Source organism: Argiope bruennichi, chromosome 7 (genome assembly GCF_947563725.1).
Source record: "Argiope bruennichi chromosome 7, qqArgBrue1.1, whole genome shotgun sequence".
In the NCBI taxonomy this organism is placed as follows: domain Eukaryota; kingdom Metazoa; phylum Arthropoda; class Arachnida; order Araneae; family Araneidae; genus Argiope; species Argiope bruennichi.
The window spans coordinates 102,448,977-102,468,120 of NC_079157.1; the positions used below are offsets into that span (position 1 = coordinate 102,448,977).

At 26.6% G+C, this 19,144-nt stretch overlaps 1 protein-coding gene across 1 annotated transcript; it reads right to left on the bottom strand.

Moving 5' to 3' along the window:
* Nucleotides 1-6,221: 6,221 nt before the first annotated feature.
* Nucleotides 6,222-17,280, bottom strand: LOC129976169 (protein ABHD14A-like). The gene is made up of 5 exons (XM_056089597.1): nt 17,158-17,280; nt 16,325-16,599; nt 13,606-13,768; nt 9,472-9,782; nt 6,222-6,444 (listed from the first exon to the last, which is right to left on the bottom strand). Exons 1-5 carry the CDS (start codon nt 17,168-17,170, stop codon nt 6,253-6,255), a joined length of 954 nt encoding a protein of 317 aa, XP_055945572.1. The 5' UTR covers nt 17,171-17,280; the 3' UTR covers nt 6,222-6,252.
* Nucleotides 17,281-19,144: the final 1,864 nt, after the last annotated feature.

The following is a 19,144-nucleotide window of genomic DNA, read 5'->3' on the forward strand; positions in this document are numbered from 1 at the left end:
CCGAAATTCGACAGAAATTTATAGACTTAATGTAAAAGCCGCATTCTGTATTTCTTCTGACTAGATTAGTTATGATATTCAGAAAAATATTGGGATAATTCCAAAAGCATTTTCATTTAAACTCAGAAATGTCCAAAACTAAAAGATTCATCAAAATAAAAATATCGAATGTTTCGACAATTTTAATACTTTCTCTTTATAAGCTCTTTGTAAATCAACTGGAGTTAAGCAAGCCCACTTTTCTCTTACTTACTTTTCTCTTATACTTTGTTGATCTATTGTGGTGAAAGCTTATAAGCCAGTTAACAACTACGCTACCCAAGCAATTGCTTTTGTATCGTGGTCATGTTACTGGACTGCGAACCACAAGGTCCCAGGTTCTATCCTCGCGAATAACAAATAGATACATTATCATCAATTTTCTTTTTCTTCCATTTTCCTTCTGTTCATCTATGCATCCCTTGAACGAGCAACGTCATAAACTAGGATAGTGTGGCGAGGCGAACAAACCATTGAAAGTCACCACAGTCTACCATCATGAATGTACCGGCGTCCAATTCCACGCGTAGTGACGCATTGTGTGTTTCGCAATATAATAAACAAAATAGTGTATGCATGCTTTTCCACCGAATGGATTTGACACAGATTTACAACTTTTGTAACTAGGACATTTATCAGAATTTTATTTATCTATTTCTTGCGCTTTTGAGTTATCGCGCACACATACATATGGACAGATGGTCAGATTGTCGAAGGATCTGTTCCAAAATTCTGCACGTATCTGATATTCTAATGATATAACTATATTTCAAATTTCATCTATTTTACTCAATGAGTTTTCACTTATTGTTTTATGCGGTTAGAACTTCGTTGGAAATCTACTAATTTAATATTACGGTTATATGCCAAATTTTAAAGCTCTCATTTATACTGCTCATTTATAATAATTTACACAACTATCATCGAAAAATAACACTCAAACAATTTTATGATAGTTTTAAAAGAGTTACCCCTTGCTTTGTTATAGTATCCGAAGTAAACTGAATAACCCTCATTATCACGCTTTCACTCTATCGGGAACGGATGATAATCATCAGCAAAGATACAACTCTAATCAAGGGGGAAAAAAACCACCACACAGGAAGCTTCTCATCTCTATTTTAGGGAACCCCCACTCGGTGGACAATTTTACAATAAGCCACATATATTAATGAAGTATTCAACTTTTCTCATAGTCAACATCCAAAAGGCTTCGAATTAAAATTTATCACATACCATATCATGAATCTTTTTGCAATGTGTTTTACAAAATGTCAGTTCTCAAATCTATTATTAAAAACTAACGGATGTGGTCTCCTCAAAATTTTCTCGCATATTCTCTAATAAAAGTGTTGTCTGAAAGAATGCCTTGTATGGCAATGGCGCACAATAGTGAGGAAATATTATCCTTTGGGGTGAATTCAACATTTTTACTGAAGCTATAGCGTTATCCTTGGCGAGTTATTTGGCGATAAATCCCTGGAATGCAGTTAATAGTATTCGAAAATCGAATTTGCGTTTTAGACGCTTTTTTCCAACCGATTGAAACAAAAATTAAACCCAGAAATACTATTGTAGTCACACAATCACATACAAAATTTGATGTATTTAAGTCATAACATTTTGGAGCCATCGCGTTTCTATGTTTCTGAAAAGTGAAGACCGACAGATGGTCAACCTCTCGTTGGATTTGGCTCAAACGCTGATAGGTGTCTACACTATAGTTTGTAGTTATCATGTTAACTTATAATCAGACAACCGGGTAAACTTCCTCACAACGAATTTTGTCCAAAATTTGATAAAAATTTACAAATTTGTAGTAAAAACCGTATGCCAAATTTCGTCCGCTTAGCTAACGTCTTTTTGAGTTACCTTTGTCACAGACATGCAGACGGATATTTTCTAAAAATATATTTTTCGAATTCAGGTGGTTCTAAAATGTGGTGATTTGTCAAAATCTGGAATTTGAATTTCTTGGCGATATAATACTTTCAGTATACTGCGTATACGAGAAAATAATTAACAATCATTAAAATTTTTTACAGCAACAATGTTTGATGTAATGAAATCAAATGTGAAATTCATAAAAACATTCAAATTTAGAAATTACCGATTTCAATCTATGCCTACGGTTTCAGTATAGAGTAGAAAAAGACCAATATGGTAATCTTAAATCAGCATTTTTTGTTCTAGTTTTTTATTTAGTATGATTATTTTTTTGTTATGAAATACCTGGCAATAAATAAATATTATTCAGCCGTAAATTTTTATACTGATCATTCAAGACACATAATTGTAAAAAACATCCGTCTAATTCAATAATCTGTATTAATTTTTAAAAAACAAAAAATAAAGCGAATTACCGAAAGAAAATTTGGAAATAGTATGTTTTTTCTCTTTCAGAAAAGACTATTACATTTTCTTTCTGATATTCAAAGCACCGCAAAAGAACTAATAAAGAAACCGAAATTGAGAAATGATTTTCAATTATTAATTATAATTAGTTTTCCTTTTTCTTCTTCATGAAATCTGCTTTCCGGTCATCTCAATACGTTTTTTTTTCTTTTCACAAATAAACACCAGATGGCAGCACGAGAATTCTATTTTTTTAAAAAATTGCAATGATGTTTACGAAAATTTCCATTTCGTATCCCAGTCGTATCGTAATAAAAATTCCAAGATATATTGTTGAATTTCTCCCACCTTCCAATCCTTTTTGGAATCTTGCATAACTAATGTAAAAACATTTTTTTTAATGTATTGTTAAAATTATCTTATTTTAACATGTATTAAAGTAATACATTAACATATTATCATGTATTAATGTATATGTCTTCCCATTAATACCATTAGACTTTTTCAAATTAGTCTGCCTTTTATTCACGTTTTCATAGTCTTGTTATAAATAAAAAAAAAGAATAGTTTAAACTTATTTGCAATTTCAGCCTTCTTCCAAAATAAAGGATCGGCATACTTTATGATAAAAATAAAACGATACAATTAATAATCATAATCATTATAAGAAAAGAAAAATTATATTTATATAGAGAAAATAATGTAATCAATAAAAAATTCGAACTCGAGATGTTGACAAATCTCCAGTTTCAAATCTTTCCGAATTTGAAAAACACATTGTTGGAATTATTTCTGTTTACTTTGAATACTCAAAACGCTTTAAGCTAGATGGGAAAAATTTGTTATATAGTCTTTATACCAAATTTGTAAATATCTAACAATTTTTGAACGAAATCCATTCAGAGCAAGTCTGTCTATCCGGCTGTTACGACATAAGTTAATATGATTACTAAAAAAAAGAAGGGAACTAGATGGATGAAAATTTGTTACACGGATTTAACATTCAAAGTGTAGATATGTATCGGATTTGGAACTAAATCCGTCAAGGTGCAGATCGCTTATCGGTCTGTGCTTCACAAGAATGTAAATGCAAAAATTCAAAAACATAATTACATACAATTTGGTACATGACTGCAATTGTAATTCAAATTTTTTTTTCAATTAGAGCAAAAGAAGTCAAATTGCATGTTCTTCTGAAATCTACATATTAACCACATTCCAATGATTAATCCCCAAACTTCGCATTCTAACTACTGTACCCAACTTACCCATCATAACTATTGTACTATCATCATAACTGTACCCGTCATAACTACAGTACTCAAGAGTATGCAGTTAATAATAAACATTTACTAGAGTATGGGAGAACGTTTTGAGAAAACAACATCCACTGGTTCACTTGATTACTGTTTGTAAATGAATATTTTAAGCAATGGGAAGCATGCATTAAAATTTTTTTTCCCCCATGATATAGTGGTTGATCATCATATATGTACACCTTATAAACAAATAAAAATATTAAAAAGTGTTAAAGTGTTAGTGTAAGTAAATGCTTGCTAAAAATATTATTTAAAAGTTTTTTTATTTTTAGAAAAATAATTGATAGAATTGTAATTTAGATTTAAAAAAGGAATGCTTCTCAGACAAATAGTCTAAAAAGGAAAACTGGGTGATAAATACATGAAAGCAACTAAACCATCCATTTGGCAGTTTCAAAACATTTGTAGAAGTTTTTAAGTTATATATAATGGTAATCTGAGCAGTAGTTATAAATATTAAGCACATAATTTTAATGAAGTTCTTCATAATTATCAGTTATGCATCTTTCCCAATGATTATTTTTTAATATTCAATGATTACAGAATTTTGTATAAGCAATTACAGTATGGTATAGCAAGGACAGGCAGTTCCCTTCTTTCCAAGTGATTTGATCACTGAAAATGGACTATATTTTTGTCCTTTCATCATATTTAATTTTGAAAAGTAATATCAACACAACAACATCTAGGTGTTTTGTAGTCCTAGGCAGTATACAATACGAAGGTCTTCTTTTAATAAACTGAACAATTTAGCTACACAATTCACTATATTTTTAATTTAGCATCATATTAATTATTTATTTGAGGTTAATTTTTTATTTTAATAACTTTATGAAATGCCCATGCTTTTATATATTCATTATGATTCATCCACAGTGGAGTTTCCACATTTCTACAAGCTATTATTTAAGCATATGCTTGGTGTTAATATTTATTGTAATACCTAAATAAATAAAATGAAATAGATGCAATGATTATAACACTTTGTCAAGGAAAATTGCTCAGATTTATAATACTGTGTAAACATACAATTTGCATTTTTTATAAATTTATACTGCAAATAAGTAAATAATATGTTTTATCTACTTGCAGCTTTCAACACACAGTATAGTCGCACCCCTCTTGCTCATTGTCATTGTTTTGTCTTAAAAAAACATAGTGCATGTACAAGATTGCTTAGTTGTATATATAAAGCAAATTGATAAACATACTTTTTCATACAAAAAAATCATTTTATCAAAGTATTCATATTCATAATAATTAATAATGTATTATTTCAATCTAATAAAATTCTTTTTTTATTCAAAAAGAAATAAAAAGTAGAAACAGTATTTTGAACAAATCATTTACACTAAAATGTCTCCAAACTGATCCTTTCCTTTGCAATTTATTTTTAGCATTGATCTCTTCACTTTAGATGAAAATGCTTTTTTTCCCAACCGGCAACAGAAAATATCGTAATTTCTCTTGAAGGTTTAGCTATATTTTATATCACAAAACATTAAAAAATTTTATTTGTTCCACCCTTGTTTTTATTTAGTTATGTGATCATGGTTTCTATCATTAAAAAACTCTTATAGACTTAAAAATGAAACATTAACTTACAAAACAGGATACATTTTTATTTTTAGAGGCAAACATCAAAACTTATCTATTCACAAAGCAACAACAAGGACAGCTTAATCATAACATTGCTTTTAAGTGAAATTTGTAATCATAAACAGAATAGTCATAAAGCCTTTCCCTGATTACAAAAAATAATTACAAAAGAACTATTGAATACTATAAAATAGTTGTATTCTTAAATATTTTTTTAGTTAAACTGATAGTGCAACTAATGCAGAAAGAGTGACTTCGCAATAGATTGTTCTCCAAAGGACAGTAAAGGAAAAAGTTCAACGTGTTCTTTGATTTCATGAATTCAAATTGATCATTACTGTCCAGTGTCAATTTTGGAACCAGTTGAAGATATTCATACACTCAAGTTAGAATCACAGATGCTATGTCTACAGTGGCAATCAAAATATTAGACAACATTTGGTAAGAATTAGAATACTGCCTTAATATTGTCCGAGCTACCAAGAGTGCTCACAATAAAATTTATGGACTTAAATAATTTTATTTAAAAAAGTCTTTAAAATGCATCGAAATAGCAATATGCTAAATTTATATCAAATTTTACAATATTTTTTTATAGGGAAAGACCTTGTGACCACTTTATATGCAAATTTCTTAATATATATCTTCTTCACATTCCTAATTTCAAAAATTTTTCTATGTTTTAAAACTAATATTTTATAAAGAAGTACAGCATTTTAAGGCTGAAAAAATTAAATAACTTTTATACTCTTTAAAAAATACTTTCTTTTATAATTCAGAGCTTAAAATAACTAGTATTTAAATATTAGTTTATTTAATTAAATAGATGATTTTAAAATTTTTGATTTTATAAATGTTTTACAATTTTAAGAATGCTCTGTAGAGAATATTTCAAGAAATAAAAACAAATTGGACAAGAAAAATACATATATATTTATATTTACAAACATGGAAGAGTGCCACTCAGTGTGTTCAAGTAATTGTATAATAATTTATGCCAAAGTTCTGGATCACTTAAATATGCAGCATGTTTACCATTTGGTATTTCAGCTCCTTGAGAATTCGGTAAAAGACATAATCTGGCAGAACTTTTAGTTTTATCATGTTCTCCAAATACAACTAAAGTGGGAACCTGCAAAGATAAGAAATAACAAACTCACAATGGAATCTATGGTCTGAATTTCAGTGATCACAATTAGACCACGAAAAAGAATCACTTTTATTAATAAAATTTTAATAATATAGGTTGAAACAACCTAATAATTTTCTAAACAAATACAGCCATTAATAAATACAATCAATTCAAATAAAATAAATCCCCCTGAATTAAAAATAATAACTAAATTTATTATAAAAAGATATATTTGTATTAAATTTGTTAAGCCAAATTTTTCAAATATTTATCAAAGGTTAAAGAATTTTTTTTAAGGCTTATAATGAAATAAATAAATAAATAAGTAAAATTCAGACTTAACTAAAAGGATGACAAAAAATTTATACATATATATATTTCTCTTTGACAGTTATCTTTCAACTTATCAAAAAAAAAAAACCTTTAAAATTTATTTAATCCACTTTTAAAATGAAAAGTTTCTAATTATCCATATCACATTGACTGATTAATAATATTCTTGTGGTTTTTATCAAGCATGAAATTTATGAAATTTAAGCTATGGTATTAGTAGTTAGATTGTAAGATATAAATTACTAAAACCTTTTTCAGATCAAAGAAAAAGAAGTGGAAAAACATTAAATAAAAGCATACAAAGTTAATGAACATGATTTCATTTTGCTGAATAAGAAAGTTATCAGTTTTATAGATGTTTGTATCATTTTCACAGAATAATTCAATCAAAAACATATACAAAAGTTGCTAAACAAAAAAATTGTCAGTGGAAATATATCATAATAAATTAGTGACAGAATGCTGTATACATTTAAAAAAAATATATATGAACATTTAAAAATATGTTTTATATTTTATGCTCTTGCATTAAGTTACATTCGCATTCTTCAGATTAAACACTTGTTTTATGTAGCATAACAAAATATTTAAATATTTTGCTTAAAAGAAACAGTTTTTGTTATTGTACAGCCCTCTGCATTTAAAATTTCGAATAACCAGAGAAAGATTTTATAAATGTTATCTGTGACATTTGATATGCTATGTGAAGTATTACGACTGTTAATAAATATAAAATTACCGAATAAAAATATACTTAAATAAATGTGCCATAATTCTGTAAAAGTGGAATAAAATTTGATATATGAAAATTAAAAACTTGCATTATTAATCAAGAAATCTGGACACTGACATATAATTCAGATAGGTACAAGCAATTTCCTCTATAATATTATACTAAAGAATTTCAAAGTATGGCACAAAAAATACTGATATGAATTTTAAAAATGAAAAATTTTAGACAAAATATTAATAACAATTTCCATTTTTGAAAATAAATAATTTGATGGCTTGTATGAAACAGTGCATTAGTAGAAGTACTCAACTGGAATACAAACATTATTTATGCACTACTGCATTTATATTGATGAAATCAGGCAATTTTTTTTCTCAGGGAAAAATGTTGGGACAATGAAATCTAATTTGGCGATTTATTCATGGTTCAGCATAAAAAGAAATATTCTTTTACATGCCATAGCTATAAAAAACATTCAATCCATTTTGTATCGGCACATTAAACAATAGTATTATCAATGTGATCCTCAGCATATTTCATTTTATGTATAAAAAAATTCTTATCTAGTTCTGATTAAAATGTCAATTGCAGTATTTGAAATTTGAATATCATCAAATACCACACAATGTAGTAAAGAAAGTAATAGCAATAGTTATTGCAAGCAATACAGGGTCTCCAAATTTTAAATATTTCTAGCACTAAAAGTCAATATGATAAAATTGAATTCTAACATGGATTCAAAAGTTTGAGTTATCATTTTTTAGATGTGTGTCCAAAAACTTTATATCCAAAAATATGACTTAAATTATTTAATTATTCAAATAATTTTAGATATATTTCTTTCTTTAACTACAGCAAAAATTAAAATATTTTCTTGATTAACCCCTTTTAATTCTTTGTATCCATTTTCAATGTGGAATTTTATGTGTGGTACTTTTTATCTTATATGAGATCTAAGTCTTTAATAGAAGGCAGAGATAGAGTTTCAGATCAGCTAATTGAAGTGCATGATTCACTTCGTTTTTCTAAAGAAACTATGAGCAGTAGTACATTTAGGCTTTTTGCAACCCTAGGTAGTATACAATATGAGGCCTTTCCTTTAATAATTAGATAATTTAGTTTCACATTTAATAGCTTCTTGGTTTAATCAGCATGTCAATGATTTTTGTTTTAGTATTTCACTTTAGTAACTGTCAATTATTTTTTTATTTATAATTTACTTTTTTAATTGCACAGCACAAAAAATGATTAAAAGAATAAAATTCCAGAAAAATAAACCATGATTATTTGTTAAAATGTTTTCTGCACTTAGAAATTAAAACCTTTAATTATTATTATATATTATATGGAAATGGCAAAGTTAAATAAATATAACATTTAAAATTATTATTTTACAAGAGCTTCCAATTAAATTATAACATAAATTATTTCAATAAATCCTTATTATTCTAATATATTATAAACAAATAATTAATTATAATTTAACCTATTTAAAAATGATTTTGACAATTAAATGTTCATACATGATGTAGTCCTAATATTTTATAATACATATACATTTTACATGTTTAATTATTTGGAATCCAAACTAATAACATTTTTTAATTAAATTGCTTATGGTTCTCATTCAGCCCACCTTCCCTAGACAAACTGCTCAGTCAGAATTTTATTGCTGATTATTAAATAGTTGCAATTCTAAAAAAATAAAAGGAAAAAAAAAAGAAGAAGCACGCTAATACTTTTTATTGTGTTTTTTTATCAAATAATTGTAACTATTTAAAATTACAATAAACTTTAAGGACATTCTATATAATTGAAGGAAAATGAAAAACAAATATGAATTAAAAATCAAAAAGTAAAAAACTTTATATTAAAAATTTTTTTAACAATCATATTAAACATTTACGTTTATTTTAACATTTCGTAATAAAAAACTCAGTTTTGATCCAATCTATTCTTACCTTAATGCAATTCAGAACTGGAGGATTAGATTTCAGAAATGGAAGTACTTTCTGGCAATCCCGGTCAAAATATAAACCAGTATAGTTGTCAGGGCCTTTGCATGGGCTTTGATTAAGAATCTGCGAGCTAACTGGAGATACAGGAATGAAACCACTCAGTTTTTCTGGATGTTTCATGAGAAATTCTAAAGAAAACATACCACTCATGCTCGGACTAATGATCACAACATTTTCCATGTTTAATGAGTCAATGACTGATGACAGAAATTCAACTCTTTTGAGATTCTCAATAGTTGGGCTGTTGCCATACCCTATAAATAAAATATTACATTAATTTGTGATTTAACGAGCAATTCAAAAACAACTATCAGAAATAATTTAATGAAGGAATTAATACATTTAACATTTTCCCCCTTTGTAAAAATGAAAACATTTGCAAGAATTACTGAAAGCAAAATAGCATACAAATAAATAATTTATTCTTTCTAACAGTTTTAAATGTTTTTAAATTATTAAGTATAAAACTCTGCTAAGTAAAATTTTTTCCCTGAAATAAACCTCAGTTTAAAAGTCAATAAAAATTATAATCAATAACAGATATAATATTAAAAACATTTGAAATTCATTTAGAGAAGGTAGTTGTAATTCTAAACAAATAAAAAAACTCAATATTTGCTAATAAATGAACTTCTTAATTTTAATACGATATAACCATAAATTAGAAATTTTTTTAAACTGCAACAAACATTTGGTTATTGATTAATAGAAAAAAAATTTAAAATCAGATTGATTAAAATTAGATCATAAGCAATTGTAAGCTTTAGAACTAAAGAAATTATGGCAATAGTAAAAATAAATTAATTCAGATCATAAAATACTCAAGTCCTAAACCTAAACAAATAATTCCAAATGTAAAAATAAAGAATATCATTAAAATTTGGTACATCTAGTCATATATGTGAGTAAGAACTAATGTATCTTAAATCTGATGTGTGTGTGTGTGTGTGTGTGTGTGTGTGTGTGTGTGTGTGTGTGTGTGTGTGTGTGTGTGTGTGTGTGTTGTGTGTGTGTGTGTGTGTGTGTGTGTGTGTGTGTTGTGTGTGTGTGTGAGAGAGAGAGAGAGAGAGCTTTTAAGAAAAATATTTGCTAAAGCAATAAAATTAATTAATATAGAGTTACACAGCAAATCAGTCCTGAAAGGACTGTCTTCTCTATGAAATTTTTAAAAAATACAGTAAACAAATAACAATGAAAAGACAGAAAATAAATAAACTGATAAACTCTATTTTTAACAGAAATTTATTAAGATCGGTTATATATTCATGTTTTTTTTTTTTTTTTTTTTTTTTTTTCCTTTTTTGAAAAAGGAATGGCAGTTTTGCACCAGAAAGATAGTAATGACTCTGAGTTTCAAAAGCTTGCTATTATAATCATACAGCACTGAATGATGAAATGTACTTAAAAATTATTGTTTTTGTATTGTCATTCTAGAAAATATAAGAACTATTACATTGATATCTTACATTCATTATTACAGCAATAAACACATTTTCAACATAACATAATGAAGCATTATAAAGGAAACATAAATGAAAATTCAAAAATTTGTGCAATACTGATATAAAATTGTACCCAGCGATTTTTTTTTCATCATCATGCTTTACACTAAGCATTTCTATTTTTGCTGTATCATCTATCGAATGATGTTAAAATTATCTTGTTAAATGAGAATACACAATGTAATACAATAATTTTAGTTCAAAGTTTCATTTAACATTATTAAGCAAGTAACTATGGATTACTGTATATATTCATGAAATATAACATTTAAATTGTATATATTTATTCCCAAGCAGTATTTAATGAAAAATCATATCAAATTGATGAAAATAAAAACTAAATGATATATTAGAAGAAAAAATTTTTATAATATATTCAGCACTATATTAGCCTCATAGCAGTCTTTTTACTCTATTTTTTTCAGACTATCTAATAAAATTGTTTCTTTTGTTAAATGAAAAATGATTTTGCTATGTAAGAAAAACATATAGCCTATTACAGCAATTTGGATTCAAAAAAGTTTTATTTATTTCAGTTACATTAATAACAATTATTGATGATTGTTTATTATATTATATATATATATTCTAAATCAGACAAAATACTAAAGCAACATTTAATTAAAAAATTATATTTAAATTAAGAAAACATAAATGGTATATTGCGAGAAACAAATTAGCATCAAAGACATCACTTCATGTTATTTTTACTATCTAAATAAATGACTTCTTTTTTGGGAATATGTTATAACATTAATCTGAATCCATAGACAATTTGAAATATCAATAGAATACTTTTCATTTTTACATAAAATTTTAACTTCTATGAATAATTTAATATTAGCTAACATGTTTTAAATGGCCATAATTTTTATGTAAAAACTGAGTCTAGAAACCGTAATTAACGTTTAAGATATATTTAATTTCCATTTTAAATAAATTCTATTTTTAAATCCATTAAAAATAGAAAACTGCAGGTACACAGTAATCATATTAAATAATTCCTAAATTATTTATATATATACATTTAAAAAATACTGCAGTTTATATTTGATGAAAACTAAATATAAATTAAAAATTCAATAATCATTATTTTAAAATAATAAGGTAATACCAACAGATAATAATTAATTGAATAATTAGTTAAAAACATATGATAAAGTAATATCACATTAACATCGATAAAAAAAGAAACAGATTGTTCAATATTTCTTAAAAAAACAACATAAAAATAAAAAGTTCTCAAAATTAAAACTATTTGTTAAAAATTAACATCATTGCTTACAGGCACAGATTTTACTCACAAAACACTAAAATGTATTTTTCAAGGCTAAAAGACAAATTTTAAATTTTTACGTCTATATTTTCAAACTCCAAAAATTATATATTATAACTATCACTATAAATCCTTATTCAATAAAGAATTTCTACCTTTTTATCTTACTTCCAAATTGAAATCTAAAAAAGTTTTAAAAATAATAGAACTCCAACATATATAAAGAAAAAGAAAGGTATGTTTTTAAATGTTAAAGGGTTAAAGAAATTAAAAATTAAAAATCTGAATTTTTTTCAAATCAAAAAGCTTTGACTTCTGAATTTATTTTTACAAAAATGGTACAAATAAATTTTGGATTGCTTAACTTTAATGACATTTTCTAATAGTGATGTACAATTCTTAATAAATAGATAATTAATTATATTGTTAAAATATAAATATGGAATTAACTTAAAGATCTTTGTAAAATTTTCAGAATTTTTTCATTCATAAAAATGAATAAACTTTCTTTAATATTTAGATTAAGGCAATATAAAATTTTGATATATTTTTAAATACTGATTTTCTAAAAATAATGTTTCTCTCCAGGCTCTGTTAAAATCTCATTTTGAAACAACAATGGGGCTATCTGGGATCTGTCTCTAATCTGTAGGTCATTGAAAGATAAGGTCTGTCATCCTTTTTAAACTGCTTTTAAGATTATTACTATATTTTTTCTTATTGTCAATCAATATAGCATAAGATCAGATGGTAGAAAAGGGCAAGAAATTAAAATTAATCTCAGAATAATGAAGACAACCCCTTTAGTTATCTTAATGATAATACAACAATTGCATCAGCACATGCAAAAGAAAAAAAAATCTGCTAGCGCATGATTTTTTTAAGGAAAATGCTGAATCATGCAATCCAAGTTGTATATTACATATATTTAATGCCATATGTACATTATAAATCAATAATTTCTCAGTCTTTAAATACATTTTAACAATTGAAACATATTTCAGAACTTTCGCTAGAGTTTAAAAATAAGAATAAAAGCATATCATAATTTTAGTTAACTTCCAAAATAAATCTCTTAATTATATTAATATTGTTACTAATAAAAAAATAGATAAAATTATCTGCTTTTAGTATAACATAACATACATAAGACAAATACAAAGAGAAAGAGTGATATTAAATAAAAACAAAACAAAACAATATAAATTCGATAATGATATTTTGAAGACTGCTTTCAATAAAATCATTACTAACATTCTATAAAATTGAGCATCAAGAAAAGAATATGCATTATCTTACCTGGCAAATCAACAGCGACAGCAAAGTAACCAAAAGCACCAATATACTGAATTGTATGCAATTTATTCCATGTGTCAGATGTAAATGATTGCCCATGCAAAAGCAAAACTGAGAGATTCTTTTTATTGCTTGGTTTCACATAAAGGTAATGAACTTTTGAATCCTACAAATTAAAAAGCGAAGTCAATAGAAAATATTTTAAAATGGTAAACAAATAAATATAGTGGATTTCAAGCATGTATATATCTATATAGATTGAAACATCGAACAATCATAGAAAGGATACTAATTCACAATTTTTATATCAATAATATGTCCCCCAGTAATAACTGGAGTCATTAATGCAGCTAGAAACAAACTTCTATTTTCTACATTTCATATTCATTAATTTAAATTATATCTAGCTATGTATAGTGAACAATAGAATATTAAATCAATTACACTCTGTTGTCTAATAAATTATGCAACAGATAATAATGGCAAATTATTAAGATTCTTTTTTTTTTCTTTCTGTTATATTAGTTCCTCAATACAAAAGTTGTTTCAATCTATTTAGATTATTAAACACACATTTTTATAAATAATAACTGACATCCACTACTGAAAGGTAAGCAAATTTAATTTGGCATTGTTTCCTCTCAGAGAATAAAGCAAAACAAAACAAGCATGTTTTAATCATTTTCCACAGTATCAAGTCAGTAGTTATAGAACACAAAATTACTGCTATCCTGATTCTGCAACAGCCTTTCAAAAGAAAAAAAAAATCAGGATCAGAAGATTTTACTGAATAAATTATATAAATAAAACTATCAGAAATTAAACTACAATAATTTGGATTTATTATGATAAGTATTTTAAATAAGTATTTTAACGAAATTTAGCATTTAGCATCACACAAAATAAACTGTTTCTTAAAAATAAAATATTCGGCCTAAGTGAAGATTAGTGTGCACCAGCCGATTGTCGCCAATATTGCAACCCATCGGATCCCTCTTATAGCAACCGTACTGCTGTTTTGTTTACTACTTTTTGCAATGGTTGAGTTGTTCTTAAACTACAATTAAATTATGAAAAATGTTAAATTAAAAATATTAAAAAAATATCGATTAAAGATTTTACTTTTGTTCTTTATTATAAAGAAATTTAAGCTTATAATTAAGTTATTTTCTTCTTTCTTTTTTTAATGTGAATACGAACAGAAAATATTTATTCTTTTGCAATTTTTAATTGTCAGTATTCGCTTTAAAAAAATCGTCTGCATTCTCACTTTCAAAGACAGCTGCAAATGGAATTCTTCGCAGTTCTCGTAATTCTTTTGGTGTTATAACGGTTGGTTCCCTTCATAATTTGTTATGTCGGGATTATTTCGAACCTGTAGAATGGATGAAGATCGAGTTAAATATGCATACATATATATTTTACGAGTTAATGAAATTAGGAAAGGATGCTTGTTTGAAATTTTGTATTGAGAATGGTTTGATATCGAACCGGCAGAATGGATGGAAGGTGAGTGGAATATATTCTTTTACAAGTTGATGAAGGTGGGGAAAGTATGTTTGTTTGAAATTTTGTATGGAGAATGTTCCGATTGCTTATTTCTCCGTTTTTTCTTTTCTCTTGGTTATGTACTGTTTCTGTTTTCCACACAGTCTTTATGTTCAATGTGCTAGCGAAGCTACTAGGTTCCCGCTCCCGCTGCTAGCGAAGCCGTAGGATGTTTTTTTTAAGTTAAAAAATTCTGCCCGGTGCCTTCTGCAGATGTCTTCGGCATCTGTAGAAGGCACCGGGCAGTATGAAAAAAAAAAAATACTTATCAGTAAAAAGTTCTAATTAGATGGCGGGAAATAGTAACCGTAACTGTTCCGCGGAAGTATTTGTTTATTTTGTCCGCCACCTTTATTGGCGACTTGGCATTGTTGGCGCAGCTGGGTGCACACTAAAATTCACTTTTACCAAATATTCTATCCTACGAGATGATACAACAGCTACTGAGCAAATAAATTGATATCTAAATGAAAATTGTAATCTGTAGCAATCCTAAAATTGGTCAACAAAGTACAAGCTCCGGACCATGGATGGTATAAGTATTACACCTTATTCAGCTACTTTATGCATAGATCTAAAATTGCTGTCAGATTAAGAAATCTAGCAAAAAATTTATTTCTTGTATTCTCAAGCCCTCTTTCCCCAAGATATTATAAGAGCAGATTTCGAACCCAATTTTAAAATAATAATTACGTAGCTTGAAATCAGAATATATATAATGGATCAGTTCTATTCTTCCTGCTAATATATTTTTAATGACTTTTGGAATAATTATGTAAAATATAGTTAAACTAATTGAATCACATATTAATATGCCATAAATAATACATACATTATTTTTATAAATAATACAAAATTTAATAAACAAATATATTTCATCTCAAAGAAACGATTGATAAATTTAACTAAACTTAAAAATATTTGATATTTCCTAATTATAATGGTCCCCAAAATTTAATCATAAAACAACTGAGATATATCATCAAGATGTTGGTGAAATCTTGCCAAAATATAATATGGCTCATAGCTGTGATTTTAGCATATTCCTAAGGTTGTTAAATAAGTTCATAGTCCACTATGATAAGAAAAAAACTAGATATTCTGGTACTTTCTGGTTATGATAATAATAAATTAAAGAAAAATAAAATTTTGGAGCAGATTAGAAATTACTTACATGAATAAGGGTGAAATTTGAATGAACTTCCACTTCATTGACTAGTTTTTTAAATTCTTCAGGAATTTCATTTTTTAAATAATTTATCTTTCGCCAAAAAACAGGACTCAATTTTTGATCTTTGCTCTTGCATGCTTCTATCTCATCTTCAACAGTTTTAGCTACAGAATGTATTTTGATGTGTGGACTTGAAAAGATGGTAGATCTGTAAATAAGCATTCCAATAATAATCCATATACAAATCACCAATGATGATATGGTTAACAACTTCTTGCCTGAAAAAAATATGAAAATTAAGTACATTATAACAAAAAATTTTCATAATTCAAAAAGAACAACTAAAAAAAATGAAATTACATTTTTAATCCAATACATTTTTAAAATGAAATGAGATTTAAAAAAAAATTATTCAAATCATTTTTATTCTTTTAAGATGAACAGAAATATTAATATTTCTCAAACAATATGTTATATAAATTATATTAGATCAATGTTTATATTGAAAAATTAAATCAATATCTAAATGTATTATGTCTCCGAATTCAGAATTATTTAATTAACTAATTGAATTGACAGTTAAAAAAAGCGCAAAATATCGAATACAAAACAATAACAATACTCAACAGAATCCTAATTTTTCTATTTAACTATCTCATTTTGATACGCAAAACCGCATTAAAAATGTAAACAAATGTGAATAAACGAAGCAAAATATTCAATTTAGAGAAAGAAACGTAAACACTTCTTCACTTTATAACATTTTCTAGTTTATAAATATGGAGAAAATAACAAACACTGATGTTTAAATATCAAATTTATTTTTAAAACGTTACCAAATGTCATCATATTGAACTCTATATAAAACAATCCATTGCCAAATAAAATCAAACACGTATGAAAACGTGCGGCAAATGTAAATATTGAAAAGCTGATGATAAATCATTCATTCGAACGAACTGAAAGGATTCGGATTCATGAAAAATTCGAAAAAACTAGTTTCTAAACAAATAGCTGCAAAACCTGCTTCAACCGAAGGATAAGAACAGCAAAAATTCAAATTTTAAACTTTGTCAATATTTTCTTCCGTTTTTGATATAATATTTACTTATTCAATCGAAATGGCAGATTACTATTTATGCTTCAGACTTCGGTTTCTCGAATTATCTCCATTAGCGGTAGCTTTTCTACTACCGTAAAGGATATTCTGACATACCCCTATTTTAGATTTAAAGTCTCATGTATAGGAATAAAAAATTTAAAAAAAGCATTAATTAAAAATAAAAGCAAGAGATTCATTTAGTTCATTTATTCTAATAAGGACGAATGAGACATTTTAAATGAAGTAATATTTGTATTATCTTTTTTTTCCCCTACTTTTCTAAATGGTATTTCCATTTTTATTTCCATTCCATTCCATTCTTATAAAAATTTAATAAATTTTAAAGTAATGATATTTTTCTAATTCACTGATTTATTCTCATATATCACATCTAAATTATGAAACTACTTTTAAAAAATTTATTAATAAACAAGCAATTACTTAGGAAATTTTTATTTAAGTTGATATGAAAATCATGATTAGAATTTAACGAAATACTAATTAAAATATCTTTAAAATATATTGCTTAACTTATTGTTACTGATTAAAATATTTTTAAAATCTATATCATTAAAAAAAAAAAATCTTGTCTGCGGATTCGAAGCCGATGAAGTAGTCGAACTGTGATCCGGATCTATGACGACACAAATCAATTCAACCCTCCGTCAAACTGTAGTTTTGGTTTGATATGGTTTTTCTACGATAATTCTTGCATATCATTTTTGAGGATCAGTGCCTCTATAATATCAATGGGTTCATAATATGATAAAGAATCCGTTTAGTTGATTTTTTACATATATATGACCTTACGGATTAAAGTATTCTTATATAATTATTTATGTAGTTTAGCATTTTAAGGAAAATTGCGTGTTAAAGAATGATCCGTTCTGAAGGCTAACATAGCAGAATACCTTCTTTTATGAAACTTATTCTCTGTCCCTAACGGTTTTGATACGACTTCAATGTATTGTGCTTTGTGGTGGTGACATGCCGAACACTTGTTGTAATTAAAGTTGTCATTTATTTTTCGTATCTAGTCATTCACTTACTTCAAGGCTTCCATCAATGATTTTTGAATTAATTTTTTCCCATGTCAAAATAAAAAAAAAGTCAAAGTGAATATAACGCTGTGGTGAAGCTTTATAAGCCACATAACAGCTCCCGGACAGGGATGATCACTTTTGTCTAGTGGTCATGTTACTAGTTCGGTCCTCGCTATAACCAAATCGCTACATTTGGTGACCCGGACGTGACTTTTTTTTACGAATCGTTTTTCAACACAGTTTTCTAACTTTTCGCTGAAATATGTGTGAACTATTTAACCCTCTACCCCCCCCCCGATATTATTAAAATTTTGTTTTCTAACATTAGCTCCAGACTCCATTCATCATTTACCAGCCACTTTTGGCAACGAACTGGTTCATCGTGACTAATGGTTATTAAATGTCTTAGTTAAATATTTTGTAGAAACGTGGCTTTCACTTCTTTCAAAAAATTATTTTAAACTTCAATACTCATGCAGCAAAATATTTTAAATCTTTCTTTTAGTTCACACCATACTGTTCATATTACTATACGTTTCCCTTATTTTCCGCCAGCTCCATTGAATTTCGCAAAAAAATGAATATATTTTGCTACTTCGAGCATTTAAAAAATATGACCTCTTTTCTAAGCTGCAGACGTAGTCATTACCATATTTTTTTTAAAAAAAGTTAACAGTT

Coding starts and splice junctions, on each gene's coding strand:
- LOC129976169 (XM_056089597.1), bottom strand. Junction 13,769..16,324: donor CAAATTTCACCCTTATTCAT/GTAAGTAATTTC, acceptor TTTAATTTGTAG/GATTCAAAAGTTCATTACCT. Junction 9,783..13,605: donor TGTCGCTGTTGATTTGCCAG/GTAAGATAATGC, acceptor TTTTATTTATAG/GGTATGGCAACAGCCCAACT.